Raw genomic sequence first — 20,520 nt, forward strand, 5'->3', positions numbered from 1 at the left:
GGAAAAATTGCGTTGAGACTTAGAATTAAATCTTAAGTCTATACGGATATAGACAATTTCCATTTTTAAATAAAACCTATAAATGAGCATTTTCAACTTCCTAAAGAAAAAAAAGAGAGAGAGGAAAATACACTTTTGAACGTGAGATCGCTTACTCACATAAGCTTCGTGTGTACTAAAGTGTAGAAGAAAAATCTCAAATGTGGGTGTAACCGCTATACATTCAGGAAACATGCCACGTTGGATGAGTGCCTACAAACGAATTCCGTCTGCCACCCAGTGGCCGCTGAAATAAATTCTACTTCTTTTGTTGGCTATGGCACTGTATTTTGCTTTTTTTTTTTTTTTAAAAAAAAAAAAAAAAGACACAGAGGTAGATTATGCCATACCAGGAATTTGAAACCATCAGGGCATATACCTCGATGTATTTCAAAATACAATCAGTGTAGTAAATGTTACATATTTTCCTTTTCCCGAACTCAAAGGGCAACCACGTGAACACGTGTTCTTCCTGCGTCCCCGCAACTACCTGGGATCAGATGCTGACTGGCACAGAGGACACCGAACTGGCCCGGGATTCCCGAGTCACGCTGTTGGGCATCGAGAGGGTGCAGCAGGACACGCCCACGGTGGCCTCGGGCAGCTCGTCGTCCTCCGTCCACTCGTTGAGCTCGGGGTTGAAGCACTGGATGCACTTCTTGTACTTCTTCTCGCCCTCGTTCCAGCCCCCCACCAGGTAGGCGCGGCCGTGCAGCGCCGAGGCGCCCGCCGTGCTCACGCCCACCTGCAGCGGCGCCGCGTAGCCCCACTGGCCGGTGGCGGGGCTGTAGCACTCCACCGTCAGCACGTCCACGCGCTCCCCGCGCGGCCCCACCTGGCTGCCCCCCATCACGTACACCCTGTCGCCCAGCGTGACAGCGCAGTGCCAGCCTCGGGGCGTGCTCAGGTTCGGCAGCTCCTGCCACGAGTCGCTGGCCGGGTCGAAGGCGCACACGGAGCGCGAGTACGCGTTGGCGATGTAGCCGCCGGTCACCAGCACCCGGCCGTCGGCGACTGCGCTGGCGTGGCAGCAGCGCGCCACCTCCAGGGGCGCCTTCGGCTGCCACTGATTGGTGGAGGGCACGTAGCACTCCAGCGAGGCCAGGCTGCCCTCGGCGTTGCGGCCGCCCACGGCGTACAGCAGCCCGTTGAACACGCTCAGGCTGAAGTGCGTGCGCTTCTGGTTCATGCTGGCCAGGTGTATCCAGGTGTTGAAGCGCGGATCGTACCTGGAAATGGCAAAAGAAGTGTGACGGCTTTGTCGGTGGCAGCCAGGGACTCTGTTACTCCGCAAACCATAATGCGGAAATCCCGACACTAACCCTGCAAGGAGGCGGGGGGGCCCATCGCACCGCCTCTCCTGGGGGCTGGGGTTTCTCTCTTAGCCAGTAAAAATGTGTGACTCTTGGAAAAGGCAAGGCAGGCATTAGTGACTCCCAGCCCCCTCCTCCTTTTATAACACCACTCTTTTTGTTGGGCCACTTGGAGAAGAGCCCACAGAGGCCGAGCTTCAGCCCCCTTTCCTCCATTTTCAGATATCTGTCATCCAGTGCGACTTATGAGATGTGCACGTGGGGAGAGCTGCGTGTTTGTGGCAATCAGAGGAGGAAACACGCTTCTTTAAAGTCAATTCCACATTATCTTCAGACACCAGCCATCGCTAGCTCACTCTTAGTGCTTAATTAAGATAGGAGTGGACTGACTGGATTTCTCCTTTTCCCACAGACCCCTTATTCCCACGCCTATCTTGGCCACTGCCACGGTAGGGCCACGCCGCTCCCCCAAGTCTTCGCTCATCTGTTACAATGAGACCAATGGAGTTCATGTCTAAGAGCATCAACTAAGGCTTAACTTTTGATACTTTTCTATTTTCCAGCACTTATCCATAGATAAGACCTTTTAGTTTAGGGACATATATATTTTTTCAGTGCTCAGAACTATTGTTTTATAAGCACTCAAATCAATACTGCAAAAACAGCGGCCTGAATGATAATAGGTGGGTTGTCGGCAGGAGGAAAATAAGCAGGCATAGAGAACTGATGCTTTTCTGTTTACACAGTTCAAAAGTATTGTAAGTACAGAACTCACACCTTCAGGTTGACGTTCGTCTTTGTCTCATTTAACTCCCAAATCAAAAACTTAACTGCAGTTCTAAGTTAGAGGCTAAAAATCAATTAAGTGTTTGATGATTGCACACACACAGAATGAAATAATAAAGAATATTTTTCATGAGATACTGTACACATTTTCAGTCTTACTCTTTAGTTATGTTTGACTTTGTACTACTGTCTTGATAAAAGCATGACTTTCTGAACATTTCATATATATTGGAAGTTTCACTTTTACAAAATTATATGGCAATTGGAATTTCATTTTTATGAAGGATTTCTTATGCTTTCATTCTTTCTACATGTGTCAAAAATACTAACATTTTCCATTATTCAGTCTTCAAATAAATATTTTAAATTAATTAGGTGGCACAATTTTAATAATCATTCTATTTGCCAATTATGAATCTGACAGTTGTCAGTAGCAATAACTTAAAAGAATCTTGTTTTATTTTATTCTTTTTTTTTACCATGTAATGTAAAAAACTAAATTTTTATCCAGTTTCTTTCAAAAGTCAGTGTATTGTGAAGAGTAGTCAACTAGAAATGAGTAAATGTGAATTGCCACTTACTAGTGTTAAAACTTCTCTGGGTATCAGGTTTCTGATACGTAAAATCAGAATAATCGTATCTTCCCTGTCCACCTCAAAGCCTTGTTTCAGAAATCTCGAGTGCATCATATACATGAATGCACTTTATATAAAGTGCTGTACATATATCAGGTGGCATTATTATTATTATTTACTGAGACAATGAACTAAGCTAATAGGCATGATTAATTTACTTCTATACAAGGGCAGTTTCTCCATAATATCGAACCATTTCAGTTCCTAATAAAAGATCAAATACCTGCAGAAATTGCTGACTGCATGCTTGGCTTGATTTCTTGCATCATTCTGGTCTTCTCCACCGGCCACATAAAGAAATCCATCCATCACAGCCACACACTGATTAAAACTCTTGGCTGGCATTTCTGTAAGCTTGCTCCATCCATTTTCAGGGTCTCTATACAAGATGTCTCTACTAAGGGACTTCTCAGTAAGGCCTGGGCGACCCCCAACAGTGACGAGGACTCGGCATCCCCCTCGAATTCTCGTTCGCCTAGATTGCAATGTGTTTTGATGATACGGAAGTAAGTGGTAGTTCATAGCATCTACGAGAAGTTTGTGACAATCAGCATCTTGCATCATTCTTGGTACAGATTGAACATAATTGACCAGGTCTTGCGCAGAGATGGTACCAAAGCGAATGTTGCTCAAAAGATCTGCGGCATATTTCACTCTCTTTTGGTCAAATTCTAACCATTTCATTGCAATCTGGAATGCTACTATCTCAGAAGGCAACTGTAAGTCATCATCTATAAGAAGTTCATTAATTTGTTCAAATGTAAGTTTCATAAACTGATCTGATTCTGCAAATTCAAGGAAGTTATCCCGGATAAATTTCTGGGCTGCTGCTTTTGCGTTTTTCAGGGAGTATGTTTCTGCAATGTTAACAACGTACATGCAATTCTCAACACTCATCTCCCGTATCAGAAAATCGCTGCACATCTTTACAAGAGTATGGATCTGAAGATAAACAGCAGCAGAAATAATGCTTCCTATTGTATACAAGGACAGAGTCAGCTTTCCAGTGTAGGCATATGCAATGACAGTGGCCAGGCCTAGTGGTGCGATGTCATTAAGATCCACTCTCTGAATTGATGGATCTTTTTTAAGGATGTTGTAAAAATATGCACTGCATGAAGCCATCACTGACTTATGAACATCAAAGGATTTGGTTTTGGTACCAATGACTAAGTCACAGAGGAAGCCCTCCTGCCGCATTTTACTTAAACCTTCCAAGAGGTTGGGGCCATAAGAAGCATCTGTTAATTCAGAAGAAATGCAGCTAAGGCCATTGCCTCCCTCTAGGAGCCCATTCAGAGCGTTCAGTTTGTTTAGGGGGCTATCTTCTACAATTATAGTCATCTCATTGATATCGCCTTTGTTCTTTTTGACAATCTTCTTTTTGGGTGCCATGTTGGCAAAGACACTGTCACAGGCAAGAGCTTGCTAAAAAAAAAAAAAAAAAGGTATGATTTTATTTTAATTGTGCTTTGGACTTTGAAATACCGCATTGAGAAACTCTTCTTTTTCATAAAATAATTGTTTTTAATGGCATAAAGTATATTAATCCTCAAAAATAGATTTAAAGACTTACAGCAAACTAGATGCACATTTTATTGCAGTTTACTTCAGTGTCAAATGTTGAAGACAATTTTAGAAAGATTTATATTATCAATTGAGATCTCTCAGTAGGTGTATTGCCAAGTAATTATTATACAGCAGAAATGATGAAATTTCCTCCGATTTGGCTGTGCAGTTATTGTAGAATAGTAGTTAAATATCATCTGAAGTGCTTAATTTACTCTCATGAAAAAGTGAATTATAACCACTCTGAAGGTTTTCCTCAATAAAATACTAAAATTCAGGTGTCCATGTAAAATGTAGAAGATGTTATGGAAAGAGGATTTTATTCACAGTAGCAATGAAACCTGTTACATTTTAAGAGACATAGGTACTTGACTAGAATTTAGTGAGACCCATGGTAAGCACTATAGGATTTTGCCAGAGGATTTAAAAGAAGAGGGACTCTACATTCTTATATGGACAGATGGATGTCAATTCAGTGATATTGTAGTTACTCCCTGTGCAAGATTTTTTTGTTTTCGGAACTGAATAAAATAATTCCAGAGTTTAACTGAGTAAGTATAAAAGAACGTCTAGGAATTTCGTTTAAAGGACTACCAGATAAAAAAATTACAGGAATTAAATATGTGTGATACTGAGTCAGGAAGGGAAAAAAATTTAGTGGATAAATTGAAGGGTAGAGGCCGGGCGCGGTGGCTCACGCCTGTAATCCTAGCACTGTGGGAGGCCGAGGCGGGTGGATCGCTGGAGGTCAGGAGTTCGAGACCAGCCTGAGCAAGACCCCGTCTCTACTGAAAATAGAAAGAAATTATCTGGCCAACTAAAAATATACATAGAAAAAATTAGCCGGGCATGGTGGCACATGCCTGTACTCCCAGCTACTTGGGAGGCTGAGGCAGAAGGATCGTTTAAGCCCAGGAGTTTGAGGTTGCTGTGAGCTAGGCTGATGCCACAGCACTCTAGCCCGGGCAACAGAGTGAGACTCTGTCTCGGAAAAAAAAAAAAAAAAAATTGAAGGGTAGAAAACCATACATAAAAAATATGTATGTGAATATATATTTATATGTAAGTATATATTGTAAATAATATATAAAAATATATATTATATACATATTTCTAATAAAATAAAGGGTGGAAACCCATATATATATGTGTGTATGTGTGTGTAGACATATACAGTATGTCATTTCTCAGTCTTTTGGCTAAGATCAAGTGATATATATGGTGTATATATATATATATATATACATACACACATATGGTGTGTATATATTTTATATATGACATATATACATATAGTGTATATATGTATTATATATGCCATTTGTGTATATATTTTATATATATACACACAAATAATTTTTAACATTTTAGTAGTTAATTGCCATAATATTTTAAAAGTTTCAACAAATCAATAAGAAAAAGATAATCCAATTTAAAAATGGTGAAGACTATAAATAGGGAGTTCACAGAAGATAAAATACAAATAGTTAATAAATACATCTTTAAAACTAAACTTAATAATAATTAGGGAACTGGCAACTGAAATCCAGAGATCTTTTTTATTTATTTATTTTATTTTGTTTTTTTGAAGTAAAACTGTTTTTATATAGTAATTATGTAACTGTGAATATGGAGAAAATCCTAAATAATTTATATAAAGGTTACTAGAATTAAGAAGTAAATTTAATAAGGTCATATGATAAAAGACCAATGGGAAAAATCAAATTTGCTTCTATATAATAACAATATTTGGACCATACAATGTAAAAATAATATTAACATAGTATTACATATTATATAATTGGGGATAATTTTATCAAAGGATATAAAACCTTTTTATTAAATGCTATAAAATATTGCTGAGAAATATTAATGAAGACCTAATTTAATTTAGATGTATACCATGTTTATGGACTGACAACACTGCTAAGATATTTATTTCTCTTTAAAAAGATCTATAGATTCAGAAGAATTCCAAGCAAAATCCAAGCAGAGTTTTTTTGAGAAAATTGACAAGTTGATTCTATAATTTATGTCAAAAGGAAAAGGACATTAAACAGCCAAAAGAGCTTTCCAAGGGGGAACAAATTTGGATAATTTATACCACCTTATTGTGAAACTTACAAGCTATAGTAATTAAGGAAATGTGACATTCCTGTATGGAAAGACAGATTAGTAGAACCAAAGAGAGGCTGTAGAAAGAGATCCTGGGATGTATGTTTGAATGACTTTCTACAATGTTATAAAGTAATTTAATGAAGGAAAGAATAGCGTTTTTAATAAATTGTGCTAGAAAAAATTGGTATGCTCATGGGAAAAGAGGATTCTTAAACTTTACACCACATCATACAAAAACATTAACTTAAATGGATCCTAGATCTAAAGATAAAATTTAAATCTATAGAACACTGAATAAAAAATAAGAAAACATTTTCACAACCTTAGTTCAGTCAAAGATATCCTACACATGAAACTGTAAGAACTTAATCATCAAAAAAAAAAAACACTGATAAGTTGGACTTCAAAATTTAAAACTTCTGTTGTGATTGAACAGAAGTTTTGAAGATTGAAATTTTACCATTAAGAAAATAAAAAGGAGAGGACCAACTGTGTAAAAATATTCATACTTTCTATGTTGGACATGATTTTTATCCAGAATTGGTAAGTTGATAAAGAATTCTTACTATTCAGTATAAAATGTCAAACTATTCCCCACACACAGTAAATGATTTGAACCAACATTTCCTAAAAATGATGGTCATTTAATACATCAAAATATAGCTTCACAACATTTTCCATTTTTCAAACCAGAATATCTATAACTGTTACCTTATATCTGTCCCACCATTTTATGTGGTGTGTTGGGCATCTTAGTTTTTAGTTTCACAGGTCCAAAGATGGAGAAAATTTGTGGCCCAGGAACAATGCTTTTGATGGCTGAAACCTGGGAACCTCATCCACATCTGATGTAGAAGTAGATGATTTTGATGCTAAGATTATGGACTTGGACTAATGAGATTTAGCCTTAGATGATATGATTTGGGACTTAAGTTGCTTCTCTAATGGGACAAGAATTTTAATAAACTTGGGAGAGGGTATTTTCCACTTTGGAGGGAAGTGAATCATTGGGATCCAGAGGATAAATAGTGGTGGGCAGAGTTCTAAGACAGACCCCAAGATCCCCATTCCCTGATATATATACCTGGTATAATTCTCTTCCCTTGCATGTTAGCAGACTAGTGAACATGATGGAGTATCATTTCTTGGATCGTGTTTCATTACATTTTTTTCAGATCAGACAGCCTTTTAAAAAAATGTTTGCTTAAGAGATGGTTAATAGTTTTAAAAGATTCATATTAATAATATCAGATATTCATGAGATTACTCTTCATACATTGTTGCTGGGAGTATAATTGACATAGTCTTTTAAATGATAAAATGATAAAATGATAAAATTTGGTAGTTTATCAAAAGTAAAAACAATTTTTACTCTTTGACCCTAAATTCTAAATCTAGGCATATGCCTCATAGACATATATTCATACAGAGATATATTTATATAATAACACAGAGAAGAACCAGACCACCATTCACTGGGAAGTGAAGTGGGAATTCTGGAAAAGAGAGATACAGAAAGGGGAAGCCCAGTGAAAACTTGAATCTTCAGGAAGGAATGAAGAACATCAGAGATAGCAAATATCTGGAAGAATATAAAAGACTATTTTCCCCCTAAAGTTCTTTAAAATATATGTGACTCCTCAAAGCAAACATGATAACATTATCTTGTGAGAATTATAACGTATGTAGATATAGTAGTATGTATGACAATTACAGCATAAAGGATAAGGTGATGGTGGTAAGAGAACCTAAACAGTGGCAAGGTTTCTATATTTTATGTGAAGTTGCATAATATTAACTTATGTAGGCTGTGAAAACTTAACTTTGCATATCATAACCTCTAGAGCAATGCTGTCCTATAGAAACATTACATGAGCCACATATGAAATTTAAAAATTTCTAGTAGCCACATAAAAGGAACAGGTGACGTTAATTTTAGTAATAGATCTTACTCAATCTAATATATACAAATTAGTATCATTGCAACATGTAATTGACATACAATTATCAATGTGATATTAATGTTTTACATGCTTTTTTTCCTATTGAATCTTCAAAATCCAGGATGTATTTTATACTCACAGTACATGTCACTTTGGACTAGCCATATGTCAAGTGTTAAATAACCACATGTGACTGTTGACTATTGTATTGGACAGCAGAGCCTTAGAACAACCATTTTAAAAAATGCAAAGTATAGCTGAAAAGCGAATAGATAACTTTAAATGGAATTCAAAAGAGGGCAGGGAACAAAAATCAGAGGGGATAAGCAGAAAACAAGTAATTTAATGGGAAACCTAAAACCAACCATATTAATAATTATATTAAACATTTATGGACAAAACATTCTAATTAAAAGGCACAGATTACCAGAATGGATAAAAAAAGCAAGACCTAAATATATGCTGTCTACTAGAGGCTTACTATAAATACAAAGACACAAATAAGTAGAAAATAAATGGATAGAAAAAAATGTACTATGGATATAAACATAAAAAGGCTGGAGTGGCTGTATCAATATCAGCTAAAATAGACTTTTAAGAAAAAAACTTTTACTACGGATAATGAGGGAATCTAATAATGATAAAAAAATTCACCATGAAGATATAACAATCCTGAATGTATACATGCCTGATAACATAGCTTCAAAATACGTAAATCAGCAAATGACAGAATTAAAGGGAGAAATAGACATTTTGGCAATTATACTTGAAAATGTTAATAACTTTCAGCAATTGATAGAACTAGACAGAAAAATAGTAGCATTATAGATTATCTGAATAACATTATCAATCACCCAGACGTAATTAATATTTATAGAAAATTATACCCAACAACTGCAGAATACAAATTCTTCCGAAGGGCAGAATTTGTACATTCACCAAGTCAGATCCAATGTTAGGCCACAAAACATGACTCAGCAAATTTAAAGGCATTGAAGTCATACAGAGTATGTTCTCTTATCTCAGTGGAATTAAATTAGAATTTAGTAACAATAAGCTATCTGGGAAAACCATTTAGTTTTCAATATTTGAAATTTAAACTATATACTTTTAAATAATCCAAGAGTCAAAGAAGAAAATCACAAGGGAAATTAGATAATATTTGAAACTGAATGATAATGAAAATAAAACATAAATACCAGCTCACTACTTATCTGCAATGTGACTTTCAGTAGGTTACCTAACTAACCTCTCAGAGTCTCCATTGACTTATCTCTAAAGTGAAGATAACAATACTGTCTGTCTCATAGTGTTGTCGCTGAAAGCTTAATGTGGAAATAAATATCTGTAATAGCATTTAGCAGAGTACCTGGCAAAAAATGAGTGTATGCTCAAAAAAATTTGAACTATTTTCATTAAAAGCAACAGTTTTCGTTAGTTGTGTCTTTGGGAATAAAGGAAGGAACCTGTTTAAGCTTTGGAGTGAAGCAAATCAGAGAAAGCCCCCACGTCATGGAGAAGCAGTCATAAGGAGGAGGCAACATGGGACAAGCACACAGTGACTCGGAATGAGAAGTGGCACACAGTAACGGGGATTTCTGGAACAGGTAAATATTTCTAAGAGATTTTTCAAAACACCAGGGAGAGAACTGAAATTCATGCAATTACATAGGCTGAGGAACAGATTATTTTTATTCTGATATGAATGGTATGGGTAACCCTGGAAGTTTAGAAAATGTGGGGGACATTTGTTTATAGGTTGGGTAAGCAAAACAACAGATTGAATCTACATGCCTGGATTTAACGATTCAGATTAAAGGTACTACTTTGGTGGAGTGGTGTTAGGATGGCAAGATAACATGAATCTGGTTGGGTCTTGGTAACTGAGGGTTTTAAAGAGGAGTGGGTATAGGAGGGAGAGGGTTATGACAAGTAGAGGAAATGTCTCACGGGGAAGCAGGAAGGCAGACTCAGCATGCCACCTGCCCTCCAACATGGCTGAGATGAAGAGGCAGACAGCAGGCAGGTAATGTTAGGCCAATTCATATGTGATGTTGGATGCCAGGAAGGGTTTGAATTTGATAAGTTAATATGCAGTTGAGAAGGATTAAGACGTCTCGGGAAAGAAGAGGGCAACCTGAGCCTAGCCAAAATAGTGAAATCAGTAAATGTTCTTTCTCGTCTTATTTCCTGTTGATGTTGTCTCTTTTCTCCACGGTCTGGCCTTCACGCTGCCCCTCATTTTTCCTCTGTTGACCCATCCCTGGCCTGCTCCACTCATGGGAGCTTCCATGATCCTTTATCTTGTCCCATATCTCTAGGGCCCTACTGGGTGATACATTAACTAGTCTGACAAATGAATCCAAGCTAATCAGTTAATGGGCAATCTACTCTACCTCCTAGATATGCATGCTTTTTGTTATGTTTTGTTTTGTGTTTTAGAAATGGGGTCTCACTCTGTTGTCCAGGCTGGAATGCAGTGGTGCGATTATAGCTCACTGCAACCTCAAACTCCGGGGCTCCAGCCTCAGTCTCCTCAGTAGCCAGGACTACAGGCACCTGCCACCATGCCTGACTAATTTTTCTATTCTTTGTAGAGACAGAGTCTTGCTATGTTGCCAGGCTGGTCTTGAACTCTTGGCCTCAAGTGAACCTCCCACCTCAGCCTCCCAAAGTGCTGGGATTACAGACGTGAATCACTATACCCAGTCTTACTTTTTTTTTTCTTTAAACCAGTGTCCTATGACTCACATAAAAATTTCTAACAGAGTATCCTCTGTGGCACATATATGTGTGTGTGTGTGTGTGTGTGTGCATGTGTGTATATACATATATGTATTTTTTTTAAAATAAGAAAAGGCCTTTAGAGCCCTTGAAACCACTTTATAGAGGTAATTGGCTTCTTTAGCTCTCTAGGGGAGGCAGAGGGAGAGGAAAAGGCAGGAGACCATTTAAAAAACTACTGAAGGTTGGATGTGGTGGCTCACACCCATAATCCTACCACCTTGGGAGGCTGAGGGGGGAGGATCACTTGAGGCCAGGAGTTCAAGACCAGCCTGGGCAATACAGTGAGACCCTGACTCTACCAAAAAAAAATTTTTTTTTAATTATCCAGGCACTGTAGTGCATGCCTGTATTCCAGCTACTCGGGAAGCTGAGGCAGGATTGTTTGAGCCCAGGAGTTTGAGGTTACAGTGAGCTATGATCACGCTACTGCAACCAGCCTAAGCAACAGAGCAAGACCCTGTCTCTAAAGAAAAATAAAAAACAAATAAACCCAAAAAACTATTGAAATTGGAGCCTGCAGACACCTTCCTGGTGGCCATATTTTCTTAGGTAAACTCATAAATTGATTCTTTCTTTACACAGCTACCATTATATCCTGTTCGTGGGTCTGCATCTCATAGGCAAGGCTGTCTGTCCGCCTGCCCAGGTATTCTCATAGTCCTCCAATAAGGACACTGCTGCAGACGCCTCAGAGGAACCTGAGGATCAGAATCACTGCTTAGAAGCTGGGCAAAGCTCTGTTGTCATCAAGGCTGCAGAGATGTTCACTCGTTCCTATATCCCAACAAAAATGCTCTTCCTCTGGCCCCGCTTCTCCATCTCCCAAAAGCTACTGCTTTTCTCAATTTAAGGAGGACTGCAGGCCAGTGGGAATGGATACTGGCAGCTGCATCATGTGCTCCGAGCCCTGTTGCGGAGGAGACTAGCTGCTTCTCTGTGGGGGATTAGAACCCAGAGGCTCTGTTCTCACGGGGCAGACAGGGAAGGCTCCAGCGACTCTCCAGGCCCCTCCCGCTGGGCTATCTGGGGAGTACAGACACGCGCAGACACGCGCACATGCACAGCGTGCCACTCGATTAACCAGTCACATTTCCCCCCCCCCAGTCATATTTAAGTAAGAGCAGGGAAATCTAAAGGAAAGAAGTCATAAAAGGGTAGCAAAGGAGGACATGTGTATATGAGAGGAAAGTGGAGCCATTTAATTCACTTCCATTTACTCATTTAGTCATGGTGCTGGACTTCGAGGCTGGTCGTATGGGCTAACAGAGGGTGATCGGGAAAGAATTGAATATTTTAAAAGATTTATTACCCAGGAACAAGGTCATATGTGAACATGTAGTCAAGAACAATCTGTATAAGAACTCTCCTTGTTTTTTTTTCTACCATTACACAAATGTTCACCATGCATTCCAAGTCGTATTATAAGCTGATCACCAATCATGGTCACAGTAACAGCCAAAATGTGGCTGTGAGGAAGAGGTGTCACAAAATGAGTTGCATGGAGATATTCATATATAATCTAGAATTTAGCCTAGATGCTGAGCAATACGTTTTGAAAGTGTTTCAATCTTCTTGGTTCAATTTCTGTTTTAACTTAAAGTTGGATGAGGGTTTTACTTACTGTTGTTTTTTTCTAAAGCTCTCTCTCTTTTTTTAACTGAGTGAATGCCTTGGGGTCCGCTGCTCAGGGGGTCCCCAAGCTTGGTAGCCAGGGCCATCACCATGGTGACCATGCCCTAGGGAGGGCTTTGGCTGAAGTTACGGTCTGCATGGGAAGGTGTGCACCCTTGCTGAGCTGCCGTAGCTCGGAGAATTTCAAGGCTGTTTCTTTCTTTTTCCTGAACCACAACAGGCTTGATTGTCCCTCCCTACCCAGAAGTGTTCTAACAAGCTGTCCCTTGTGATCGAAGGGAGGAAGAACTTTACAGTCCCCCAGGGACCGTTGGTGGCTTGCACTTTTCACATGGTGCCTGCCATAGTAGGAAACTCTGGAAAGAGCAGCAGGTTTAGCCACAGCAGCTGAGGTTGTGTAATGGGATGAGGAACTATTTGGAGGCACTGCCAGTCCCTTCCCTTCCCTTCCCTTCCCTTTCTGAGTCAAAGAAGAGACTCTGCACAGGGTGCAAAGGGTTGGAGAGGGGTCCTGATGCTAAAACTGTTAAATATTGTCAATTTCATATGGTTTGACTTAGCTAGAGGCTATGCCTGGCTTTTATCTATAAAGTATACAGACTCGATACACAAAGTCAACTATGATTCTCTTCTCTGAGCCTGGATACAGAAGTTTCTAGAGCAAAAATTTTTAGTTTTGGTTTTGTTGAAAACTTTAGTAAAATGGCTCTTTCTCTTTCCTAGTCTTTTGTGCATGTCATGGGGTAGGAAGAAATTAGAAATTGAGTTTTTGAGGCAGATGTCTCTTTGTGGAGCTATCCCTTCATTCTGTAGGAGCCCAGAGAATTCCCCTTTCCTGGTGGTGGACTCCACAGCCTTCTTCCCTTTTTGCTCCATCCACTATTACCCAGAACAGCCTCTTGGATCCCCTGGAAGAGCTGCCCATTAGAAACTGGGCAGAAGGGTAACAGACGTAATTCCACACTCCCCTCCCCACTGCCCATTGCAGATCCTGGCTCTTGGGCCATTTCTGTAACGATAGTATCACGTATTCAACACCTGATAAACAGCTGAGCAGAATTACCAAAGTCATCTCATTTTTCAACATCTTTTGTAATCGCCAAATCTAAGTATATTAATAATTAATTTCTAAATATAAATCACCAAGATGAACCCATATTACATATTACATGTAAACTCATACCTCTGTTTCTACCTAAAATCATAGTTATATACCTAGCATTTATTCATTGAGAGCTTACTGTGTGCTGAGCCCTGGGTTAAGTACTTTACATGATTTTATTTTTTTAATTTAAGTATCACAGAAATCCTAAAAGGTAGGTTATATTATGTTCATTTTTACAAATGAAGAAATAAGATTCAGAAAGAGTAAAAAAAAAAAAAACATGTCCAAGGTCACACAGGTAAGTGTGCAGTGTGTATTGGTGCAAAGATTCAAACTCGGGTGAAACCCTGGCTCCCTCTAATGCCCACTTGAAATCCAGGGTAGGGTAAAACCTGTAGAGGGTTAAAAGTTAGCTTTTTACAACATGAGAAGATAGAGGACGAGTGAAATAGAACTGAGGCTTATAGAATCAAAATTTGGATATGGAGAGCAAGAAATGGTTATTTCTCGCTCCAAATACTGAAATAAAGGAGTTGCCTTTTTGAATGTTAAACAAATTTGTTTTGAGACACATAGATCCTGTGGATTTCTTTACCCTATTAAGGGTAGTAAGAATGTGAAACTCCAATAGGTTAGGTAAGCCAAATAAACAGGTTCAAGGAGGGCTTGCATGCATTTGTTGATCAGATAATCAAGTACTTCCTTTTAAGTGTTAGATTTTGTTTTTTGTTTTAAGAAAACAACTAAATATTGTCAATTTCATATGGTTTGACTTAGCTAGAGGCCATGTCTGGCTTTTACCTATAAAGTATACAGACTTTATACACAAAGTCAACTATGATTCTATTCTGTGAGTCTGGATTCAGAACATAAGGATCTAGTGCAAAAATTTTTAGTTTGGGTTTTGTTGAAAACTGTAGTAAAATGGATCTTTCTCTTTCCTAGTCTTTTGTGTATGTTGGGGGTACAGGAGGGGATTAGAAATTGAGTTTTTGAGACTGATGTCTCTTTGATCATCATAGCACTGAAAATTGGGTTTTGTTGTTCATTCTGCTCTAACCATTTGATAGGCCTGGGGCAAAACAACCAGATTTTCAGGATTTCAGTTTAATTCATCTGTCAAACGAGGAAATGAGTGTGTCCCTTTCAGTTCTAAAATTTTACAGAGTTAAGAATACACAGCTGACTTTTGCTGTCAGAATTGTCAAAATCATTACTTCTTTCCCCAGCATGGACTTCCATAACCCTAGAATTTATTTATCAGATAGGGATCATTTATCAGATAGGGATGAACCAACTGAGATAGGGTTTCTCTGCATGGGACCTATGTGTCTTGGTCTGAGTTGCCACATATAGCAAATAAAAATTACAAGATGTCCAGTTACATTTGAATTTCAGATAAACCACGAATCATATTTTAGTATAGTATGTCCCAGGCAGTATTTGGGACATACTAGGCAATTTTGGGGACATACTTATACTGAAAACTTATTTGCAATTTATCTGAAATTCAAGTGTCATTGGGTGATAAAATATATTTTATCTAGCAATCCTGCTCTAGGTTGTGTTTCGGGTGGGTCCATGAGTCCTGCAGAATATTCCAAAACATATTGTGCATGTGTGCTTATGTGTAGTTTCCTGTAGCATGGGCTCAGTGCTTTCATGAGGTTCTCAAAAAGGTTCAAAACACAAAACAGATCCAGAACCACCAAACTGAGAATAATATTACCAAGAAATGGTACCCTTGCCTATAAGTGGGCAAGTCCCTGTGAAAGTATCACACTTAAATCAATTTCTCCCTGGCCCCAAACTGATCCCAGATGAAAGTTCCTAGAATTAGTTATAGAAGAGTTATTACTTTATACTTAAGAACATTCTCCTTCCTGCTGTCTTCCGCCCTTGCCTCCTGGGAGACTCAACACGGGGCAGGCTGAAAAGCCATGTGTGCGAAAGTGTCACTGTCACTCTCATGCCACAGTGAGCTGGAATCCCAGAATGTCTTCTTGCCAAAGGGGAGAATCAGCTGCGCCTGCTCCCTGTCCCTGCCACATTCCAGCCGCTGCATCTGTCGGGCTGCATCAGCACTGCCTCCAGGAATAGAAACACCCCTGGCTCCTGCCGCTTCTGCTGCTCCACATCTTAAGTCAAACTCGGGAGGGGGGTTCCGCTTTACCATTTCATTTCCAACATGATTTTTAATATGAAACTTATATCAGTGTATCCATATGTGCGCATTTAAAACAAAAACCTGTTTTTTAGCCAAATGACAAATTTGTGAGGTTTTTTTTGCAGGAGGGATTTCTATTTTGTCAAAAGGTCATATTTCTGGCAATTAAAAGAGTTGTCTGATTTTTGTGCTACCAGTATTGTTAAAACGGACACCATTGTATCAAAAGTGATGCTTACATGATTCCTGATAAAAATAAAGATGGAATTGTAAACTTTGTGAATAGTGCTTAAGAATTTTCTCTATCTCCTCTTCTCTATAAGCTAGTGAAAGAAAAATATCTTATGCTTCAGAGACTTAAAATTATTATTAGAAGTTACAGGAAACTTTACTTTTATAGGGCATTGCTCTCATGCATTTCTGTTACTGTGACACTCTCCTAACATATCGCATTTCTCAGATTTCCAAAAAAAAAAAAAAACAAATGTTTTCTGCATCCCAACTTCAGATTGGGGACGTGAACAATCTGACCCAGCCTTAGACTCCCTTCCGGAAAATAGCTCTACAACCACAAGCACTCAGGCGCCCTGCTGTCTCCCACCCACACATCCACCCCCCGCCCCCAGAAGATGGCTCTAATCTAGAATGCAGAAAACAGGACTCAGCGACTATGGTCCCAGCTCCTTACCCTCCTGTGTGAAGTGGCAGCCCGACTTGAGATGATGAGGTCTTAGCAGCAGTCTCCTCTTGGGAAGTGATCTGGGGAGAGAGAGAGAGAGAGGGAGAAGGAAAATCCGGTCGGGAGCCACCAGCAGCCACCTGACAAGGCCCAGCTGCAGCAATTTTTAGAGTGACCCTTTGCTGTCCTACTGGCTAAGGCCTGTGCTCTGGCCTGGAGTGGCGGCCTGAGCTCTCCTCTCCCTCTTTGGCCTTCAACTCTGGGCCATCCGGGGCCAGGGGGCGGGGCTCTGGCTGCTGGAGAGGGGTTGGGTTTCCTGACCAGACCGGCTGTTTGAAAAAAAAAGTCAGGAGCTCAATTAACCTGAGTGTGAGGAAAGAAAAATAAGGAGGGTGGGTGTTTAATTGTTGGAAGCAGGAATTAGAGTAGAATAAGAAAGGAAGGTTGTGGATAAAAATTAGTTTCTAGAAGGATAAATTGCCTGCTCCCCTCAGGTGCTTTGAGAAGACTGAGGTCATAAATAGGCTGTTCTTTATAAGAGGAGCACATGTTTACCAGGACATGGTCCTTTCTGTAGCACCTCACATATGGCACTAGCGTTATTCGGGCCATGTTATAGTTTGCTAAAATGAGGGTTATGAGCAGTCCTTGATTATCCAGCGATCCGCAGGGGGAGATCTGAGGTTAACACACACTCCAGCACACACGCAGGTTGGGGAATACCTCCCCTGGCGACATTTCGTGTGGGGAAAAAAAAAAAAAATTCAAGGGATTATGATTGACCGCAGGCTTTTAATAGGCACCAAGAGTGTTAAATGGCTGCTAAAAAAGTTAACATGATATTAGCTGCAATAATAGAAAATAGATCATGGAAAATAAATGTTCTTCATAAGTGGAAAATTATTCTTCATTAGTCAGATGATGTGTTAAGCATTGCTTAGCCACCTTGGCACACTGAGAACTTACTGCATCCTACTGAAGAGGGCTGGAATGAAAAAAACTTCAGAAGCTGTGAATATTGGGAACAACTGAAGAAAAGTCCGACTAAGAGAGGACTAAGAATAGAGGAGACTCCTGAAAGCAGTGTCGTGGGGCCACTGTGCAGCAAGAGGACTCAGTGAAAATTTTCGTAGCCTAAGATGTCAAAAATTAGGCTCCCTGGGTGGAAATTCCAGGGACATAAATGAAAACTAAGGAAGAAAAGTTCTGATTACAGCTAGGTTCTAATGATGAAAATGGCAGCCTTGTAAAAGAGCTCCCTATTTTTAGAAGGGTGGAAGTAACAGAAGCTATAGGACCAGTGTGATGTCGAAGGGACTCTCGCTCTGGCTGCAGGCTTGCGCTGTGTCATCTCTGATGTCTTTTCAGCTCTAAGCCTCTGTGATTCTACGTGTCCTGGCCTCTAGTTCTCCTGACACCTCTTAACTCATTGGATAGCATCTGTCTTAGTGAGCACTTCTGTTGAATTTCGCCAGCTTTTTAGCAGGGAAAACTATCTTGATTTTTGAAAACATTCTTTTCTTCCACCCATAGATCTCCAGCATTGAATGTGTCAGAAGCAAATCAAAGAAGCTTATGTTACATTTTACTTCCAAGCAATCCTTGATTCCACTTGCTTGACTCAGGTAAAAGGCCAGAGCCTTTAAACCTATTTTTACTGTAATAAAAATCAACTTTAGATCAGTATTTATGATAGTGATGACATGATGATGGAAGGGGCCTTCAAGAAGCAGATGTTGGTACCAATACTATTGTCATCAAGGATTCAAGACTATTAATTCCAATTTTACCTCAACAACACTAAGGTACTCCATTGTGTTTTTTGTGTATGTGTGTGTGTGTTTTTTTGTTTTGTTTTTTTAGAAACAGGGTCTTGCTATGTTGCTCAGGCTGGTCTCAAACTTCTAGCATGAAGCTATCCTCCTCCCTGGGCCTCCCAAAGTGCTGGGATTACAGGCATGAGCCACCACGCCCAGCTAATATACTCCTTTCAATAAAATATCATTTGACATAGGGGTATGAACACAAGTGGAAGAATAAAAGGCAAAAATGGAAAATCTAAGAGACACAAGAATTTAAAAAAACATTTTTAGAGTAGCTGCCATATGCAAGCATTCAACTACTGCTATGGCTGGTGTGCTGGAAACACAGGGGTGTGGAACATGAGTAGAAGGAGCCTGGGCAGTTGGTATAGTACATTTTAAGAAATCTGGCCTTTATCCTTAAAGCAATGGGGGCCTACCCAGTGAAGTCTATTTAATAAAAAAGAGTGCCATAATGAGATTGGCATTTTAGAAAGAACACTCTAGCATTTGGGAGTATAACCTTAGCAGAATTTAGAGAATTTCTATTAAATAATTTATTTCCTTTGTTAGCATCTGTCTCTCTTCCATCAGCCTTCCACTTCCATCTGCCACAGAGCCAGCTCAAATGTGAGCTCCATGAGGGTAAAGATCTTTATCGTGTTCACCAGTTAATCCCAAGTGCCTATAACAGTGCCTGGCACATGGAAGATGGTGAGTAATTGTTTATTAACTGCATAAATGAATGAATGAAGGAATGCATATTGAATGAGATGAGTGAGATGAAGTTAGAGGACAAGCGAATTCCGAGTGTATGCAAGGAGGGATTATAATGGCAGGCCATAACACTGAGCCAAGTAAGGAGGGAAATGAGGACCTGAAGGCAGGGGATCTTTCTTGTTTATTACTGTAACCCCAGAACCAAGACAATGCCTAGTTTATAGTAGGTGCTCAATAAATATTTGTTGAGTGAAAAAAATATATACCAGCAACACTGTAAAATCCAAGATGGAAAGTATTGTGATATTTTGCTTTTTACTTATTCTGACCATCACTTATAACAATTCACAGGATTCTCTAGCAAACACAAATGCCTTTTGTTGGTGGGGCGGCGACAGGTCTCTCTCTGTTGCCCAGGCTGGAGTGCAGTGGCATGATCATAGTTCACTGTAACCTCAAACACCTGAGTATCCAGTGATCCTCCCATCCCAGCCTTCTGAATAGCTGGGACTACAGGTGTGTGCCAGCACGCCTACTAATTTTTTTTTTTTTTTTTTTTTGTAGAGATAAGGTCTCACTGTGTTGTTGTCAGGCTGAGGGTCTTTTTTTTTTTTTTTTTTTGGAGACAGTCTTGCTCTGTTGCCCTGACCAGAGTACAATGGCATCATCATGGCTCACTGCAACTCTCCAGCACCTGGGCCCAGGTGATCTCCTGCCTCAATCTCCCAAGTAGCTGGGACTACAGGCATGCACCACCATGCCCAGCTAATTTTTCCACTTTTGGTAGAGACAGAGTCTCGCTCTTGCTCAGGCTGGTCTCAAACTCCTGACCTCAAGCGATCCTCCCACCTTGGCCTCCCAGAGTGCTAGGATTACAGGCGTGAGCCACCCTGCCCAGCCTAAAATCTTTTATAGCTAAAAGCAGCTGGACAATAACCCATGGTCCCCAAAATATACCTGTCTATTATAGATTACAACTCTGATTATTTAGCCAGTTCTCAATTCCTATCACCAATAGGAAATCCTTTAGAATGCTATACAGGAATTACCTGGTGACCTTGTAAAATATTGACTCTAATAAGGTAGGTCTGAGGTGGGGCCTGAGATTCTGCCTTTATAACAAGCTCACAGGTAATGCTGATGTTGCTGGTTCAAGGACCATACTTTGAATAGCAATGATTTAGAGCACTTAGCTACTCAACATCTAAAGAGGAGTTTGTTAAAA

The 20,520-nt window shown here is 39.6% G+C and overlaps 1 protein-coding gene across 1 annotated transcript; it reads right to left on the minus strand.

Annotated features, from left to right (window-relative positions):
* Positions 1-379: 379 nt before the first annotated feature.
* Positions 380-17,010, minus strand: KLHL31 (kelch like family member 31). Its single transcript, XM_045543760.1, has 3 exons — positions 16,783-17,010; positions 2,997-4,201; positions 380-1,268 (listed from the first exon to the last, which is right to left on the minus strand). The coding sequence occupies exons 2-3, from the start codon at positions 4,166-4,168 to the stop codon at positions 536-538; spliced, it is 1,905 nt and encodes a 634-aa protein (XP_045399716.1). The 5' UTR covers positions 4,169-4,201; positions 16,783-17,010; the 3' UTR covers positions 380-535.
* Between the last annotated feature and the right edge of the window lie 3,510 nt (positions 17,011-20,520).

Source organism: Lemur catta, chromosome 2, assembly GCF_020740605.2.
Source record: "Lemur catta isolate mLemCat1 chromosome 2, mLemCat1.pri, whole genome shotgun sequence".
NCBI lineage: Eukaryota > Metazoa > Chordata > Mammalia > Primates > Lemuridae > Lemur > Lemur catta.